General features: G+C 44.8%; 1 protein-coding gene across 11 annotated transcripts in view; it reads right to left on the reverse strand.

Annotated features, from left to right (window-relative positions):
• CCDC88A (coiled-coil domain containing 88A) overlaps positions 1 to 20294 on the reverse strand; it is a 248647-nt gene that overhangs the window by 103789 nt on the left and 124564 nt on the right. For all 11 annotated transcript variants that reach the window (XM_014573127.3, XM_014573125.3, XM_014573124.3 and 8 more), the window contains exon 9: positions 15748 to 15917. In XM_014573127.3, coding sequence (XP_014428613.1) covers positions 15748 to 15917 — 170 coding nt within the window. The remainder of the gene's footprint in view (positions 1 to 15747; positions 15918 to 20294) is intronic.

The following is a 20294-nucleotide window of genomic DNA, read 5'->3' on the forward strand; positions in this document are numbered from 1 at the left end:
CATGATGCATACACAAACATCATGAAGTATTTTCCAACCATAAGTGACAACAATACCTGGATTCGAAATCCATTAAGTATAACAGAAAAGCCAGTTGGTTTATCTATGCAAGATTATGAAAACCTAATCAAAATCGCTTCAAACAGCTAATTAATAAAAAAAATTAAAGAAGTTTCTCTGATTACATTTGGGGCGGCTTATGCCAAGAATATGCAGCTTCATCAAGATGTGCAATTAGTCAGTTACCCTTCGCCAGCACATAATTGTGCGAAACTGGGTTCTCGAATTAAAAAGCAACAAAAATGAAATACAGAAATTGACTCAATGCCATGCCAGATATGCAAATCCAACTTTCCAGTATTAAACCAAATATAAAAAGAATTTGCCAAGAAAAGAAGAAAAACCACTGTTTGCATTGAAAACTGCCAATATAATGCATATTAGTTTTTGAGCTTTATTTTTGTACACATTAAATGTGATTTTTGTTTTTAAATGTGCAATTACACTAAATGTTGATCTCATGACCTTGTTTAGCATTTGTTTATTATTATCCTTACTTATTTGTAGTCTCCTTTTTCAGCTCCATATATAAGACTGTTATTAGGGGTTCTGTGAAATTCTTTCGGGTTTAAAAGGATTCCATGTCCAAATAAAATTGGGAAACACTGTTTTAGAGAATTCTAAACACTTGAATGAAAATGTAACAAACATGAAAAGAAACATTTATTTAATGAGTACCAGGTGGATGGACCCCTACACACAGGCAGTCTCAATTAAGTCAATGGGTCTCCACATGCATTCTGGGGCCAAATCACGTGGAGTTCATTGCAATACCATGGATCACAGTAATTGGCATACAATACTGAACGTTATTAGTTTAGCTTACTATGACATTTCTATTAACATTTATGTTCCTTGCTTACATATCACATATTTTTAGATAGAAGTCTAGAAGCAGTTTGATTTCAATACACTGAATTAAGCATGCATGAATACAGTTTCTTGCAGCATCTTCAACACACTGAATTTTTCATGGAACTGTACTGTATAGGATATACGTATAAACAAATTATGATGTTACTAGAAACTTACACTGTCATCTATGACAACATATTTTTCAACTCATAATATGAATCTATTTGTATTTTCACAATTTTAAATGCAATGTGTAGTATAAAGTACCAAATGTTACTAACAGTTTAATAATTTAAAGAAGTCTATGATTTTAAATATACTCCTATGTCTAGGGGAAATTTATTTACAAATTAAAATTCAAATAAGGGCAAAACGTAAAATGTTAAGAGCATTTTCAGTGCTTCTAATTGCATGCTTCAACTTAAGACTAGAGAGGATTGTACTAAATTATACAGAACATGGCTATCTATTAACTGCCTGTCAAACTAATAACTGCAATTTTTCACTAATTTTCTTGGTGCAGCTGTTTATAGAATATACTGGGCGGGCTCATTTCAACAGACAAATAATAATACAGAGCTCAGAAAATGAGAGCCACATCTTTTGTTCTATGGTCCTCAGAAAGACTAAAATGTAGTGGAGGAGGGAGGGTTCTGAATCAATCAACCAGATAAAGCCAGTTTAGATCATTTGGTCAAGAGAGTTCTGTAAAAGCTTTACAGTGATCTCATAAATGTAATTTACACAGCTTTCAATTCTTAATCTTGTCTGATCCCTCTTTCCACTAAGTTTGGGTGCACTGTTTCTATACTATATGCAAGTTGCTTGATGTACATGTAATTGCTGTATCCCTAACCCTAGATTTTAACATCACACATTTTTTCTATGGCATTTCCATTTCTCCATTTATGTTTAGAAATGTGGACGGGACAGAAATATTTTCATAGAACAATTGTCTATTGGACATGAAGATTCTAGGTACTAGGACTAGGCAAAGGAAGAGGGAGAGCTTCTATATTTATAGGGCTATCAATAGGGAAGGGCGAGTACAATTTGACAATCATTCATTGGTGTGGAGTGAGGGCTAATCAGTGTAAACTTTCCTCAATACCTCCTTACATCCCCTTTTCATCAATCCCCAAAATATGCCCACTAATCCTTAACAGTCTTCTTTTAAATTAGTGTGCCTGCTACTGAACTCAGATTCCTTGCATTTAGGCTCATGTCTGTGATGGCAGAAGGGAAATTTTAGCATTCTCTGTGGGTTGCGATAGGAGGGTATGTCTACACAGCAAAGTTATTTTGAAACAACAGCCCTTATTTTGAAATAACTTTCCTAACGTCTACGCAACCAAACCACTATTTCGAAATAAATTCAAAATAGGGGAAGGCTTATTTTGAATTTGGTAAGCCTCATTCTACGAGGAATAACGCCAAATTCGAAATAGCTATTTCAAAATAAGTGCTGTGTAGACACATATCAAAATAGGGGGCCTCCAGCCTTCCAGGGTGCCCTGGTGGCTACTCCAGACTCAACCAAGAACACTCCTCACCCCCCTTCCCTCCGGAGCCCTCAAAGGGGTAGACTCTGGCCACAGTGTCTGTGCCAGCTCCAAGCCTGCCAGCCCAGAGCCAGCAGTCACTGCCCCTGACCCAGTGGACCCAAAACATGAGCCAGCAAGCCACTGGCAGCCAGCCCTCCACCACTCCCAGGAGCCTGCCATGGCCAGGAGAAGGCAAGCGCCTTCCTGGTCCAATATGGAGATCATGGACCTTATTCAGGGGGGGAGGGGAATGCTCCCAACAACCATGATCTCCACACTAGATGGAGGAATGTGACCATCTATAGCAGGATAGCTGCCAGCTTGGCCATCAAAAGCCACACGCGAACCCAGGAGCAGGTTTGCATGAAAATCAAGTTGGTCCGGTGAGACTCCCAACCTTGAGCCCTGAGCTTCCCCTCCCCCTTCTTCCCCTTGATTCCCCCTTCCAGCTCCCTCCTCCCAGGTTTCCCCCTCCCCTCTCCCAGCCTCTCTCCGCTCCTTTCCCCAGTCTCACCAGAGTTTCATTCCTCCCCCCCCCCCAGTTTTGTTAAATAAAGAGAGTTTGTGTTTATGAAAAAATATGTATTTTATTTTACAACACTAAGGGGGACTGAGGGGGGGGGGTAAGAGGAAGGATGTGAGAGAGGAATGAGACACATCCCAGTGGGGCAGACCAGGGAGGCTCTTAGTGCTCCTCAGGGTGGAAGTTCTCCCACAGGGCCTCCTGGATACTGACAGCCCCCGATGGACCTCCCGGATGGCAGCCTGCAGAAAGTGCAGCCCAGGGGCAGCTCCAGCTCCATGTTGCTGAGTGCAGTGGTGTCCCAAGTGAGGGCAACCAGAGCACACAAACACAAAATGCTTTGCTGTCCCTTATCGAGGTAGGCAAGCAAGCAGGGAAACCTGAGAATCAGCTGTCCAGGGGGGCAAGTATCGGAGGGGTAGCCGTGTTAGTCTGAATCTGCAAAAGTGGCAAGGAGTTCTGTGGCACCTTATAGACTAACAGAAGTGTTGGAGCATAAGCTATTGTGGGCAAAGACCCACTTCATGGTCTTGACATGCATCTGATGATGTGAGTCTTTGCCCATGAAAGCTTACGCTCCAACACTTCTGTTAGTCTATAATGTGCCACAAGACTCTTCGCTGCTTGTCCAAGAGGGGTCCCTTTAAGCACAGGCCTCAGATAGCCTGAGGGAGCAACCACACAAAATAACTCCTGGCCTGATGCCCTACTAGACCTGGTTCCGTCTGGCCTTAAATGCAATTCAGCGTCCACTCAGTGTGGATGCACTCTTTCAAAATAGCAAAACACTGTTTTGAAATGCATTTTGTGTGTACACGCGTTTTTCGCAATAACTTATTTCAAATTAACTATGAAAATAAGATACAGTATTTCGAAATAATGGTGTAGTGTAGACATACCCAGAGGGAATAGTTAAAATGAGGATTAGCGTTCAAGTGGTTTGTGGGCAAAGAATACCTCAACCTGTGAGGACATCAGGGAGAGGAGACACTATCAAACTATTTCCACCCATCCTTCCCCCATATAACTGAATAAAAGATAAATAGAAATACTGTGGACTATTATGTCCAACCTGAATGGCTCGCCTTTCTTTATGTCTCTCCACAATTAACAGAAAGTTGTTCTTTTAACCACAGGAGTTGGGTTGTGCTGGACATGAGAACCTCTGACAATAACACTGCCTACTAGCAAAATGGAAAATAATATTTTTTAAAGTCCTGGCCTGCCCATAGCACACAGCTCTCTGCTTCACCCTGCTGCTTTGCTACTGTTTCAATTCTTAGGGCAAACATATTCCTGCACAAGATTACATCTAAAAAAGACACATTTAAAGCAGGGTAAGGCATATATCATTAATAGGATAATAATGGAGGACAAGATGGATAGGGAATTATGCTAGTGTTTGCACTTGAAATAATGATACCAGTATACTTGTAAACGGGGAGGCATTGCTGAATTAGGGCTTGTCTTTATAGAGAAGTTAGAGTTTAACAAGCTAGAATGAGAATTTGCAGCACACCAGTTACTCAGCACTAACTCTCTATGTGGACACATTTACTGTGAATTAAAAGTACCTCAAGGCATTTTAGCAAAGTATACTTCTAAGCATACTAAGCTAAAGTACAGCTAGAAATTTGTCTAGTCAAAAATAATTTGTTAACTAATCAAACATTGATCAAATATGGTCAAATAATGACAAAAATGATCAAAAATTTTAAAAAAAACTAGTATTAGAACAGTAACAAAAAAAGTAAGATTTTATAATTTTCAATAGACTTTGTTAGAAATATGTTTATGCCTATTTACAAAAGACAAGTTACTTAAAATATTAAACACAATGAAATTAGGTCTAAAAATGAAATAATTATTACTATCTTTTTTAAAAATACCAGGTTCACATTTAAATGTGAACATTATTCAAGACTGGACAGTTACAAAACAAAAGAAAAAAGGAAAAAGGAAATTTCAAATTATTACTCTTCATGTGGCTTTCTTTTCATTAACTTATTTTTCTTTAGCAGCTTCAACTGCTGCATCTATCATCTTTGTCATACTCATCCTTTACCAGTATCAGATCATCTGAAGAAGTGCATTATGCCTACAAAAGTTTTGTTAGTCTCTAAGGTACCTTATCAGAATCTCCTTTTTCCTCTTTGTCTGATGTATACTCAGCAGACACTTCATCTGCCATTTTCTCCTCTAGTCTTAAATTGGGATGCATGGTCACCAGATTCCCTGTCTATTTTTGGGTTTTGAACTAACAATTTTGCAAACCAATTATTACTGTTCCACACAAGCAGTAGTACACAGAAGTGCTAAAAGAATTTGTACCACTTTGTAGCTAGGCTGCAATGAAAATATAACATTTCCCACAATGATAGAAGAGCAAGGGATTTCAAATCAAGTGCTCAGATTTCACACCACATTGTTTTATAGCTGAATGAACTGATTCTTCCTTTATATTTTGCTGTCTCTGTCATTTTTTGTTCAGTTGTTTATCCTTTAAAATGTATAACAGCCACTATGAAGCCACAGGCTTCATCTGAAACCTTTTGGTTCCTGAAATATGGCTCAAGAAGGTAGGTAGCACTGTGTGCAGGAGTGATCATTGGATTTTTCCATTATAGTCTGTTTTCTTCTTTTCTATAGCCATTCTAAGCAGACTGTGTCCGTTAATCTTACAAATATTTCTCTTCCAAGTTTTTGTTGTAGCCATGTTGGTCCCAGGATATGAGACACACAAGGTAGATGAGAACATATCTTTTATTGGATCAACTTCTGCTGATCAAAGAGAGACCAGCTTTTGAGCTATGCAGAATCTCTTCCATCAATGGAAAAGATCCAAAAGAATATTATCTCACCCAAATATGTTTTTAACATCAACAAGTTCCTAAACATCATATAATATAGGACTATCATTTTCCATATTCAGAATGAATTGAAATAAAAGATCTGGCAGTGAAAATGGAAATTTCTCACTTTGTGCAGTACCAACTGTACTTCGAGGTGCATGTCCCCATGGGCACTCCCCTGTTGGTGACACTGGTCGTCCCGGAACTGCAGATTGGAGCTTTTTCAGAAGTTGCCTGTTGGGCTTCGCATGCATGAAGAGTGTCCCGTGCTGTTTGTGCTTTGGTGCCTTGCACATACAGCCCAACCCTCTCACCTTCAGTTCCTCGTCTACACCTGAATAGCCAAGACTCTGAGTAAAGGGGAGGAAGGGAGATCGTGGAGCACCCACGGGAACATACGCCTCGAAAACAGTCGTTACTACACTGGGTATGTAACTTCCTTTTCTTCTTCAGGTGATGTCCCCATGGGTGCTCGACTGTTGGTGACTACAAAGCAACACTCCACATAGATGGTGGGAATCGGAGTCACTGCTTAGCAGTTGAAGATAGGACTGCTGTAGCCACCGCTGTATCCGCTGCCAGTTGAGGCATTATGGCCTGGCAAAGGTGTGGTCAGATGACCAAGTAGCTGCTTGATAAATGCCTTTAAGGGCCACATTGTTTAGGAAAGCCATAGAGGTTGCAGTAGCCCAGGTGGAGTGTTCCTTTGGTGGGGCTGTCAATAGCTTATTGTGGAGAGAATTGGCATCATAGTATGCATGATGATATCCATTTAGAGATATGTTGGACTGAAATTGGTGTGCCCTTCGAATGTTCTGCAATAGATATGAAAAGATGTGGAAACTTGTGGAAAGCCTGAGTCCTGTCTATATAAAAAGCTAGAGCCCGGCAAATGTCCAGGCTGTGGAGCATAGTGTCCCTAGGTGATACATGAGGTTTTGGGGAAAATGTTGGTAAGACTATAGGCTCATTGACATGGAATGATGTGCTGACCTTGGGTAAAAATGTTGGGTGTGGTCATAACAGCACTTTGTCCTTGGTAAAGACTGTATATGGTGGTCCAACCATTCAGGCGCCTATCTCGCTAACCATCCTTGCCAGGGTCATAGCTGTCAAGAACAACACTTTCATTAGAAGGAATGGGAGTGGGCAAGTTGCTATGGGCTTGAAAGAAGGTCTCATAAGGCATTCTAAAACGAAGTTCAAGTCCCAGGAAGGTGCTGGAGTTCTGTGTGAAGCACTGAGGTTCTGGAGACCCTTCAGGAGCCTCCTGGTTATGGAATGTGCAAAGGCCATTATTGCTGCCAAGTGCACTCTGACAGAGGAAATGGATATGCCACCAGTCTTCAGACGGCATATATTGTCAAGGACATAGTGTAGTAGTGCATTGTGAGGATCAACTTGGGTCTGTTGACACCAGAAAGAGAACCATTTCCACTTCTATAAGTAAGTAGATCTGGTGGATGGCATCCTGCTGTGTAGAAGAACGGTTCTCACTTGTTCTGAGCACAGGGATTCATATCCGTGGAACCAGACAGGAACCACACACACAGGTGAAGGGTATGAAGTTGGGGGTAAAGCAATTTTCCCCAGTTCTGGAAGAGGAGGTCATGACAGAGTGGAAGCAGATGAGACAGTGCGATAGACGGGATGGAGGTATGGGAACCAGGTCTGTCTGGACCAGGATGGGACTATAAGAATGACTCAAGCCCTATTGAATCAGAACTTGCACAGGATTCTGGGGATAGGTAGGAACACATAGTGTAGAGGATCGTTCCAGTGGATTAGAAGGGAGTCACCCAACGATCCGTAGCCCAGTCCCATCTGGGAACAGAAGAGGGGGTACTTGGCACTGCCTGGCAATAAATCTATTGATGGATAGCCCCATTGATGGAAGACAGAGACAAGAACTGCTGGATGCAATTCCCACTCATACTCAGTGGAAAAACTGTGACTCACAGCATCCACCTTGGCATCATTCACCTCGGGTAAATATGATGCGCTCAGGGTGACCCTGTGACAGATGCACCAGTTCCAAAGGTGGATGGCTTCTGTGTAAAGGGATTGGAAGTAGGCCCCTCCCTGCCTTTTCATATAAAACATGATCATTGTATTGTCCATGAATATACAAATGATGCAGTTGGTAATGATGGTGGCATAGTCTGCACGTGTTTCTCACAGCTCTGAGCTTGAGAAAATTGATATGTACCACAGTTTCGTGCGGCAACCATTTACCTTGAACAGTGTATTGGTGCAGGTGTGCACCCTGGCCCCGTAAGGAGGCATCCGTAGCGATCTGTACAGATGGTTTGAGTTGGTGGAAGGGGACTCCGGCTAAAAGGTTGTCAGGTAATGTCCACCATTTGAGGGAGTCCAGCAGGGGCTTGTGCATGGGATGATGAGATGGCTTGTAAACTGACGCGTGACATGCTTGTGCAGGGGATGATGAGGTGGCTTGTAAACTGACGCCAGCCACTATTGCAGGGCACAGAAATGAAGGTGTGCCTACTGAATGACGTAATTAGTGGTGGCCATGTGGCCCATCAATTGGAGACAGGTGAGTACTGTAGTGGAAGGACTCGTGGATAGTATGACTACAAGGTCCTGTAGTGCAGTGAATCAGTGATGTGGGAGATAAGCTCAGGCAGATAAGGAGTTGAGACAGGACCCAATGAACACTATGCCATGAGCAGGATCAAGAGCAGATTTATAAGGAGACCTAGAAGACTGAACAAGTATTTGGTTGTCAAGACCATACAAGTTGTTTCTGTGTGAAACCGGCCCTTTATAAGGCAATTGTCCAAGTAGGGAAAAATTACCTGCTGTCGAAGGTAAGCCATGACTATTGCAAGGACCTCTGAAAAGACCCGGGGAGGAGAGGAAAATAGGCCAAAGGGTAGGACTCTGTACTCTAAGTGATCCTCGCCCACAGTAAAGTGAAGGTAGCATCTGTGTGATGGGTATATGGCAATGTGAAAACATGTGCCTTGTAGGTCAAGGGCTGCAAACTAGTACCCCATGTCCAGTGCAGGGATGATTGAGGCCAGTATGACCATCTTGAATCATTGCTTCCACAGGAATTTGTTTAGTTTGCGACGATCCAGTATAGGTCTCCAGCCCCCTGTGTGCTTCTGAGTAAGGAAGTATTTGGAATAAAATCTCCTTCCCCGAAATGGGTTTGGAACCCTCTCTATTGCTCGTAGATGATCTCTTGTCTGAGAGGAATCTTATGCAAGCGATCCCTGAAGAGGGATAGTGTAGGGGAAAGTGTAGTAAAGGGTATGACATACCCTGTATGGATGATTTCTAGCTCCCACTGGTCTGATGTTATGGAGTCCCACTGGTGGAAAAAGAGGAAGTTACTAACTGTGTGCAGTAACCATGGTTCTTAAGAGATGTGTGTCCCCATGGGTGCTCCACTGTTGGTGACTTTGTAGCAGTGTTCAAGAACGCAAGGAAAGTGGGTCTCGGAGTCATGGTTTAATAGCTGCTGACAGAACTGCTGAGGCTACTGAGGTATCATTAGATAAATGCTTGAGAGACAGCGTAGCATTTCAAAAAGTATCATTGGAAGACCATGGGGCTACATGGCAGATGTCTTGTACGGGAACCCCTCAGAGGAAAGCTGTGGATGTCGTTACAGCTCTTGTGGAATGAGCCCTAGATGTTCCCCGAAGTGGCTTATTTTGGATGGCATAACACTTACTGATACACAAAATTATGAGTCTAGGGATGCTTTGAGATGAGAGTGGTTCACATTTGCAGCAGTCCGCTAAAGAAACTAGCAAGCGTTGAGACTTGCAGAAAGGCCAAGTTCTGTCTATGTAAAAAGCAAGTGCTCTACGCATGTCAAAAGAATGAAGAGTAGCCTCCTGTTGGATGCACATGGCTTAGGATAGAAGGATGGGAGGACGATTGGTTCATTGACATGAAAATCTGAACATACTTTGCGGATGAAGGAAGGGTGAGGTCATAATACAACACTGTCCTTATTAAAGGGGTAGTACATGGTGGCACCACCTTCAGGCCCATCAGCACACCAACTCTGCAGGTGCAAATAATGATGAGTAGAAAGAACAACATGATCATCATTATTGAGAATGGGGAGGTAGCTAATGGCTTGAAAAGGGGCTGGGTAAGTGTGTCCAGCCACATGTCTAGGTTCCACCCTGGTGGAGGTGGCCTGTGCAGTGGATTAAGGTTGCACAACCCTTTGATGAATCTCTTAGTGGTGGGGTGTGCGAACATTGAATAACTGTCTATCAAGTGGCAGAAGGCAGTGATTGCTGCCAGGTGGAGAATCAAGAGCTAAGAATGATTGCTTCAAGGAAAGGATATATTCTAGAATTTCATTTAAGGGCACTGCCACTCATGGTCTGGCGCAGTGTCTGCTTAACAAGTCTGCAGTGACATTGCTGATCCCGGGTAAGGAAGATGCAAGTAGGGTGATTTTGTTGTGGATGCACCAATTCCACAGTGCAATGCACTGCTTTGGCGCACAGGGAGTGGAAGTGGGCACTCCCCAGGTGATTTATGAAGTACTTCGTTATCATGTTTTAAGAATTCTGATGGTGGTATTGTGAATGTGCACACTGAAGTGTTTGTATGCATTGAAAACTGTTATTAACTCAAAGAGGTTTATATAAACGTTCCTTCTCATGCCATCCATTGTCCCTGTAGGCTCCCCATCCAATGATGGAGGCATCTGTGGTGATATGGATGGTCTCGATGGAATGGAATTCCTATTGGAAATTTGCATGGCTCAGTTTGCCACTCGAGAGAATTTATTATGTTGGTTGGAAGAGAGACTTGTTTGTGTATATAATGCTTTGAGGGGATACAGATGATTGCCAGACAATGCTGAAGGCACTGGAAATGCAGACGTGCATGGTGGACTACATATGTTGTGGCCCACAAGTGGAAGGCAGATAAGTATTGGTACTGCGGGGCTCATAGAGACCACCATGACAAGGTCTTAGATTGCTTGGAACCTTTTGATAGGCAGGTATGACTGTGCCATGGTGGAGTCCAATCAGGTGCCTAAAAATTCTGGGGCCTGTGTTGGCTTGAGCACAGATTTTTGGTCATTGATGATAAGTTCGAGTGATTTGAATGTTTTTCTCATGGTGAATATCATGCACAAAGTTTCTGCAGAAGATGGGCCCTTTATTAGGCAGCCGTCAAGGTAACAGAAGATTATAATCCCTTGTCGACACAAGTATGCTTCTACCACCACAAGCGTCTTCGACCACACCTTGGGCGTGAAGGAGAGACTGAAGGATAGCACATGATACTGGAAGTTCTGAACTGACTGAACCGAAGGAATCGCCTGTAAGTAGGATAGATAGCAATATGAAAATAAGCATCTTGTAGGTCAACGGCTCTGAACCAATCGTCTTTGTCTAGCACTGGGATAATCAATGTCAGGGCAATCATTTTGAATCACTGGTTTTGAAGGTATCGCTGAGTTTTTGGAGGTCGAGAATAGACCTCCAACCTCCAATCTCGTTAGGGATTGATAGAACCTTTGTTGTTGGTGAAAGTGCCATGGGAGCACATGGCCAGTGGGGGACTCAAGCAATCCCTTGCTGGCCCCATGCTTCCCACAGCATTTCAAAGCGGCAGCACCGCATGGAGCCCAGGGTCAGTGGGGGAATCCTCAGCTGATCCCGGACTCCACGCGGCACTGCCACTTTGAAATGCCACATGCAGTCTGGAGCTAGCTGGGGACTCCCTCCTCTCCCTCCCCCCGCCCCTTGCTGCCTCTTCCTGATAGAGGCAGTAAGGGTGGGGAAGCGACTAGTTGACTTGTAGTTCATATCCCTAGTTATTAATGTCTCACTACTTCTGGAATGCTCTCTAGATTATGAAGCATCTCTTGTAGTTTAGTCAACAAATAGCTATTAGTTCGGTTTAGAGATGTGAAAGTATAACAGTGTACACCAGGAGTGGGGAACCTTTTTTGGATCAGGATCCACTGACCCACAGAAAAATCAGTTGGGGGCCACACACAAGTGAGAAGGAAAAAAGAAAAAAAATGAATCCTCACTGATGTGGCCCCCGACTGAGAAGATGAAAGACACTCCCTACATTCCCTTAGGACACCAGAGCTTGGGGGGGCCCCAGGCTAGTAGATTTTGTATGCTCTAGCCCCACAGTAAGATGGCAGGGGGACTGGAATACCAACGCAGGTTCCCTAATGCTGTGGGGGAAGCCCAAGCCTGAGGGGCCAGATCCAGGCAAGCTGGGGGCTGCATTTAGCCTCGAGGCCTTAGATTCCCCACCCCTAGTGTCCACGGTTAACCAATGAGACTGGGCTCATCAGTTAACCTTCACAGTTACACACAGGCTTCTGGTCTGAATGTGGAGCTGGGTTAAAAGCCGGCTCCCTGGGAGCAGACTGCTGCCCCATGTGTGTTGCATAAAAAAGCCTCTGCCTGAGCTTACTTGATTTATACACGTGCATTTCTGAAACTACACTAAACTGTAAGGTCTAAGATTTTAAACTGCAACTCATTGTGATCTGTGTCAAACTTTGTTATCTTCATAACTCTCAGAAACTTATTGTAAACTGCAACTTTGTACTCTTTGTAACTCTTAGCTACCTTCCTTGTAACTTGCTCTAAGATGTATTCTCCCTGAGTGTGAATGTGAAACTGTTTGTGTTTGAAGAAGACTGGCAACAATGGAGCACATGGCGATGAGTCATCAAAAACTGCTGCTTTTGCTGGATAAAGGGAAGTCTGGGCATGCTCCCTGATGATGATGTGAATGAGTCACAGGAGCCATTCAGACACTATATAAAGAGAGGGAGCACATGCAAGATGCTCTCTTTCTTCCTCTGCTCCTGAGAAACTCCTCTCTACAGCCAGTGTCTCTCTTCCTGACCAGCTTCCCCAGCCATGATGAGCAGACAGACCGTCCAGTATCTACATGCCTTGGCTCCTTTTGCAACCCATATGCCTGTGTAAGTGTATGAGTGACTGAGGGCAGGAATGAATGTGTGTGAATGAATGAAGGTGTGTGTGCGCTCAAGAGCAGCCTGAGGCCAGCGGCAGAAGCTGGCACCTCAGGCGGAGCAATCGATTGATGCCCCCGCCTGCACGGCCGTCAATGGTGTGACGTAATCATCGGATGCCCCATTGAAGGTGGCGCCCTAGGTGACCGCTGAGTCGGCCTATACTCATGAGCCACCCCTGTGTGAGTGTGTGTGAGAGAGAGAGAGTGCACTCTATCTTGTTTAGTTTATACCTTTAGTGGCAGCTCTATCTTCTTTGGTTTAACCCTGTAGTGCAAATAGTGGAGTGATAATTCCTCAAGCAATAAAACCCATACTAGTGTAACCCTGGGTGGTCTCCAGTGGGAATATTTTTGGAGTAACAATGTGTAACTGCTGAAATTTTCAAACTATTTTCAAACTACGTAAGCGGTAGCCACCCTCCCCGACATGCTATAAGAATTCCAAGGCCCGGTAGGTGAAACAAGGTGTGGGGGTCTGGCGTAAGGGGGGAGATTCAGTTACAGGTGTAATAGGACTTCTATTTTGTAAGCAGGGGCCAGCAGGATTAAGGACCTTCCCCTAATTCACCCCAGGAGGCCACAAGCCTGCTTTTGTTGTGGCAGGGACAGAGGAGGGGGAGGAAAAATGTATAACTCAAAGAGGGGGAGGGGCTCAGCTCCAAAAGTTTGGAAACAGCTAAGGATACAGGGAGGGGGCAGCTCACAGTGTAGAAAGAGGAGTAGCTAGGGGTTGCATGTGGGCAAGGGGTAGCTCAGGGTGGAGGAGGGGGTAGCTAGGGGCTCTGTGCAGGCAGACAGGTAGCACAGAGTACAGGGAAAGGTTAGCTAGCATCTATGTGCAGATAGATGGATTGCTCAGGGGCAGGCAGGATTGCTCAGGGGCAGGCAGTGGGTTACTTGGGGCTTTGCAGGCAGGGGTAGCCAAGAGAGGAGAGGCAGGAGGTAGCCAGGGGCTGAGTGTAGCTCAGGGTACAGAGATGGGGTAGCTAGAGTCTGTGCAGGCACAGGGTAGGGTAACCTAGGGGGCAGGAAGGGAGTTGCTAGGGGCTGTGTGCAATCAGGAAGGTAGCCCAGGGGCACAGAAGGGGGTAGCTAGAAGCTCTGTGCAGCCAGAGGGGTACTTAAGGTTACAGTGATTAGTAACTAGGGACTGTGTGAAAGCAGGAGGATAGCCGGGGGAGGGGGTAATTAGAGGCTGATGTGTGGCCAACATGTAGCTTAGAGATTTTTTGTCAGGCTCCTGCCTCAGACTTGGTCAGGGGGGCAAGGAAAGAAAGGGCTGTGGAACTCTCCCCAGGATTGTACTGTGCTTGTTAGAGAGCCCCGCAACTCTGCCTATGGGCTTTGGAGGCTTTTCCCCCACAGGGATCAATGGGCATGCAGGATTCAACACTGCTGCTTCCAGTTTGATCCCTGTACTTGTGGCTTGGGTGGTGGGAAGGGATTGGGGCTTCATCGGGGTGCATGTGTGCTGGAGATTCAGGGGGCAGCGTGGATCAGAGCTTCAACCTGGGGGATGCAGAAAATTCAAGGGGGCATTGTGGATCAGGACTTCTGCCTGAGGGGGTAACGGGAATTCAGTGCAGGAGGGACCACTGAGAATCGAGATTTCAGCCCCACTGCAGGTCCTGGGGATTGGGGCTTCAGCCCTGAGACCTGAAAGGGCTGGCAGACCCCATCCCTTTGATAAACCTTGCTTTAAAGTGTGCATGAGGAGGCAGGTGACACACACACTCCTCACTCACTCTGATACACCCTTACCCCTCTATTACACACAGGTTGCCTCTCCTCCTGCTGGCATTGTGTCTTTCTGCCTGAAACACCACTTGCTGACCACCTCCTTCTGACATTCATCTACCAGCCACAAACAGGCTGCTGCTGCGGCTGTGCTGACGGTGACTGACCAGCAGGAGAAGCAGTGAAGCAGAAAATACGGGACAATTTCCCCCTTTTAAAAAAAAAGCGGGACACCTGCAAGAGGGCTTAAATATGTGACTATCCTATTAAAAACAAGACAGATGGTCACCTTAGACATAGGACATCAGAGGGGTTGCCACTACCATGCTGTAAATTCACACCCTAGCTTGCTATATACTAACTCAGGGGTGGGGCACCTTTTCTGGGTCAGAGGCCACTGACCCACACTGACCCACAATCAGGCCCAGGCTAGTAGATTTGATGTGCTCCAGCTCCATGGGGGAAACAGTGACAGGTGGAGATGGGGCGCCTGGAATGCCAGTGCAGGAGCCCCAATGCTAATGGAGAGTCTCAAGCCCTAGAGGTTGGATCCAGGCAAGCCTTAGGTTCCCCACCCCTGTACCAACTTCTCACGTAGCAAGCACTTACATTACCTAAAGATTACTTGTGAGAGTGAAATAGCTCAATGACACCAACTAAGCACCCTAGCTTTAACATAGGTCACTAAATTGCATGGTAACTAAGGATTGGTCAAGTATATCCCAAACCCTCAAGGAGTTCCATTGTATGTGAACCCTCAGGAAGTTCCATAGTATACTTTTATGAATGCTTCACACTCATTTTGAAATAGCACAATGGCAAAAACGAACCACAACATAGCCACTGTTCTGTTGATCTGTTCATAGTGAAAACATCAATGGAATTCTCAATACACAGTAAGAGAAAGAGCACATACATTAACACACATCTGAAACTGCAGCTGTTGCAGTAAAATTCTCACAGCAGTATTTAGAAATTCTAGAAATGTTCTTCTGTATATAATAGTAATAGCTCTGAAATATATTTAATACTACAGTTTCATATCTGAAACTGGACAACTGGCCTAGGGAACTGTATTGTGTGAGGTCAGCAATGCTGTAAGACCTACCAACCCAATTATTGCATTGCAATTCATTGCCAATCAATATATACTTACAACTCCTGCCTAAGTCTTCTTATCTTTGCTTTGGCATCTGCTAGTTCCACTGATAGGTGCTGTCTGCTTTCAGTGCGTTTCATGCCTGGAGATCCACAAGGTGATTGTGCTGCTGATGAATGAGGTAGAAAATGAAGACAGTCCCGTTCTTCAGAAAGTTCTATGATAGTCTAAGAAATAAAACACAACAACCACATAAGCACTTCAGTTATTTATATGTCAAAATGTATAGTAAGTCAAAGACTGAAATGATAGGAGAACTAAACTAATATGGTCTTATGGTAAAAGCACAAGTTGGAATCAGGAACATGAGGTTCAATGCCTGCTTCTGCCACAAATCTCCTTTATGACTTTTTGCAAGTCACATAACAATACTTTCAAAAACAGGAGCCTAAATTTGGACTGCTAGTATATATACAGGCAGTCCCCGGGTTACGTACAAGATAGGGACTGTAGGTTTGTTCTTAAGTTGAATCTGTATGTAAGTCGGAACTGGCGTCCAGATTCAGCTGCTGCTGAAACTGACTGCCAGTTCTGACTTACATACAGATTCAACTTAAGAACCCCAAGCGTCCCCAAGTCAGTTGCTGCTGAAACTGATCAGCAGCTGATTCCAGGAAGCCCGGGGCAGAGCAACTCTGCCTCAGGCTTCCTGTAGTCAGCGCTGGTCAGTTTCAGCAGCGGCTGACTTTGGGACGCCTGGGGCAGAGCAGCTGGGGTGCTGCTGGGTTGCTCCAGTAGCACCGCTCCTTGCTCCTCGGTGCTACTGGAGCAACCCAGCAGCACCCCAGCTGCTCTGCCCCAGGCGTCCTGATTCAGCCACTGCTGAAACTGACCAGCAGCGGCTGAATCAGAACCTAGGGCAGAGCAGCTGGGGTGCTGCTGGGTTGGTCCAGTAGTGCCCAGAGCGGCGCTGCAGGACCAATCGGCAGCGCCCCAGCTGCTCTGCCCCAGAGTCCAAAACAAAAGCCTGGTCTGCTGGGGGGGGGCACACTAGCTGCGCCCCCCCCCCCCCCCCAGACCAGCGACACAGGGAGCAGAGCCGCAGCGGCAGCAGGGTGCCGCGCTCTGAGGCTTTGCTCTGGCAAAGTCTCAGAGGCGCGGGACCCCACCGCGGCTGCGGCTTCGGTCCCGGTGGTCTGCTGGGGACGTTCCCCAGCAGACGACAGGCACCGGGACCAAAGCCGCAGCAGCGGCGGTTCCCCGCGCTTCTGAGGCTTTGCTCTGGCAAAGCCTCAGAAGCACGGGAACCCGCCCGGTGCCCCTGGTCTGCTGGAGACGGTCTCCAGCAGACCAGGGGCACCGGAGCAGCTTACGAACGGGGCTTTCTCGCCCCGGAGCTCGCAGGTAGCAATCTGCCACCTTGACCTCCAGGGCGAGAAAGCCCTGTTCGTAAGTGCGGATCCGCGTAAGTCGGGGACTGCCTGTATAGGTGCAAAAATGCTCATCACCTAGCAATTTCCATTGACTTTATTGAGAACAGCAAGGTTTTCAGCACTTTCGAAAATCAATTTATTAATTTGGGAGCTATGATACAGGGCCAGAAAGGGCTAAGTAACTTGCAAGCAAAATGATCCAAATTCAACTTTTAAGGACACGTCAGAGAAGTATGTAAATGCTAATTAAGTCTGTTCCTTTTAAATAGACTAGAGCTTTGACATATCTAGCTTTGAAATGCAAACCCATATTGCAAATACTTAGTATTAACTGCATGTGTTTACTTATGTCTTATTAGATGTAAACAGAAGGTTCCTGTCTATTATTATAGCTGTTGATTCAGAGATCAAAAGGGAATACTAACATTTAGAGGAAAAGAGTCAGAGTTAGTCTGTAACAGGAAAAACAAACAACAAATAGTCTAGTAGCACGTTAAAGACTAACAAAACATGTAGATGGTATCATGAGTATTAAACTTGGGTATAATAGTGTCATTGTCTATGTTTCTCTTTGAAATTTGTAGTAATCTGTCTATGACCTGCTTAATGGATAATTTCCCTACGCTAATTAATGGAACCAGTTACTTGTTTATACATAAAAAAATAGCAATTCTCCTTCAAAGCAACTATTCATCACCCAAGAAATGCCTGCTATCAAGAAACTATCATAGGCTGACAATAATCTCCAAAAAAATCTCTTGGGACTTGATCCTTTCACTTCAAATCTCCTTAAGTTTCAAAAGGGGAAGCTTGAGCCACATGATTGAGGTCTTCAGTTCCATTCTATATCACCCTAATACTGGACAATGGATGGGACCTATGGACTACTTTTGAAAGAACTCTTTGCATTCTCTAAAGCTCACCATCTCTACAATGAAACTGAACTTTTTGAGTGGTCTCCTCACCTCAAAAAAGATATTTTGGCCTTGGAAAGGGTTCAGAAAAGGGCAACTAAAATGATTAGGGGCTTGGAACGGGTCCCATATGAGGAGAGGTTAAAGCGACTGGGACTTTTCAGTTTAGAAAAGAGGAGACTGAGGGGGGATATGATAGAGGTCTATAAAATCATGAGTGGTGTGGAGAGGGCTGATAAAGAAAAGTTATTTATTAGTTCCCATAATAGAAGAACTAGAGGACACCAAATGAAATTAATGGGTAGCAGGTTTAAAACTAATAAAAGAAAGTTCTTCTTCACACATTGTGTAGTCAACCGGTGGAACTCCTTGCCAGAGGAGGCTGTGAAGGCTAGGACTATAAAAGAGTTTAAAGAGAAGCTGGATAAATTCATGGAGGTTAGGTCCATAAAAGGCTATTAGCCAGGGGATAAAATGGTGTCCTTGGCCTCTGTTTGTCAGAGGCTGGAGAGGGATGGCAGGAGACAAATCACTTGATCATTGTCTTCGGTCCACCCTCTCTGGGGCACCTGGTGCTGGCCACTGTCGGTAGACAGGATACTGGGCTAGATGGACCTTTGGTCTGACCCAGTACGGCCGTTCTTATGTTCTTATGTTATGTTCTAACTAAGAATTTTATTCATGTTTGTATATATAATGATCTTATAACTATCTTTCACAGTGGCATGTAAAAATCAAAGTACTTTGGTAGACGAACCAGAAGACAAAGGAGATGAATAGTCATTCTGATTCTGCACCAAAACCACGCCACTTCTACAATAAGATTCATGGGATTCTCAGCAACGACCCCACAACTACTTCCAAATGCAGCATGGGCACCTCAAAAGAGTCTGAGTCCCAGGCCACCTCAGGCACACCAAGAAATGCACTGTTGACATGGAAGAGGATGAGGAGAATGGGAGATAGTCAAATCAGGGATCCATTCTCCCCAAGAGCCAGGAGCTGTTTTAAACCCTGGAGCAGTCCAGCTGGTCGTAAGCCAGCATCATATCATGGCCAAGCAGGATGCTGAGGATGGCATCTCTGGTGGGTATGAGATTCTAGTCAAACTGTAAGAGTTACATACTCTTATATTTTGTTTAATATGAAGAAAAAGGGAGGAGCAGTGGATATCTGTTTCTTAGTATGCAGAGGGTGCCCTTCCATCCCCAAAACAGAGCCAGGAAACTTTCATGGAGGAACTCTGCTATTCTTTGCAAATGCTTTCTGGGGAGTGCTGCCTTATTTCTTCCAACACATTAGTACACTTTCCTACGCCACTCCAGTATTAATTTTGCTGACATCTTTGCCATACACAGCTTAAGGACCAGGTCTGTACCCAGATGCTTGCAACATCTGCTCCCTTGCCACCTCTCCCTTAGGAAATTGATAACACACACAGTCACCTAGAGGAGAGGATGGAATTTTCATTACAAGTGCTCATATGGAAAATAACAAAGCATGTGATCCCCCACCCATGGTAATTTCTGGGTCCCTCAACCACTGCTTCCCTAACATCCCTGTGGCTTGGGTGGCAAGCATTGGCTTAACCTTGGAATTTGCAATTCTGAGCAACTGCTACCAGTAGCGTTAAGGTGAGACAGGGTTCCTGCATTGTCTCATGGCCACACACACCCTGCTAGCACCATGGTCAAAGACCACAGTTTGGAGTCTTAATACTGGTCCTCCGTCTCCTAGCACCATTCATACTGCTAAGGGGAGCACCTTCTATGCTCCCAATGTGGGGTGCCCACAAGCTGCAGCACAAGGCCTCATTTCACAGATTAGAAGATGGATAAAACGTGATGACATTCAGGGTGTGTCTAGACTACAGGGTTTTGTCAACAAAAGTTGGCTTTTGTCGACAAAACTACACCTGCGTCTACACTGCCGCTGCGTTCTGTCGACAGTAAGTTGACAGAACGCGGCAGTTTTGTCGACAGCGGGAAACCTCAATTTACAAGGAATAACGCCTTTTTTCTAAAGTACTCTTTCGAAAAAAGGTGCTACTGCATGCAAACTATGCTTTTTCAAAGGAGAGAGTCTAGCATCTGTCGACAAAGCCTTTGTCAAGGAAGGCATGCTGTCTAGACGTAGCTTCAGTGTGATAATGAATGATTCTGGATCAGCTGATATGGACCTAAAAGCGTATATGATTTCACAGTCTGAAAAAAAGGACATGGAATGCAGGAGAGCATCCAAGGAACATGAGTGTGCC

The sequence above is a fragment of the Pelodiscus sinensis genome, chromosome 3 (genome assembly GCF_049634645.1).
Source record: "Pelodiscus sinensis isolate JC-2024 chromosome 3, ASM4963464v1, whole genome shotgun sequence".
Classification (NCBI taxonomy): domain Eukaryota; kingdom Metazoa; phylum Chordata; order Testudines; family Trionychidae; genus Pelodiscus; species Pelodiscus sinensis.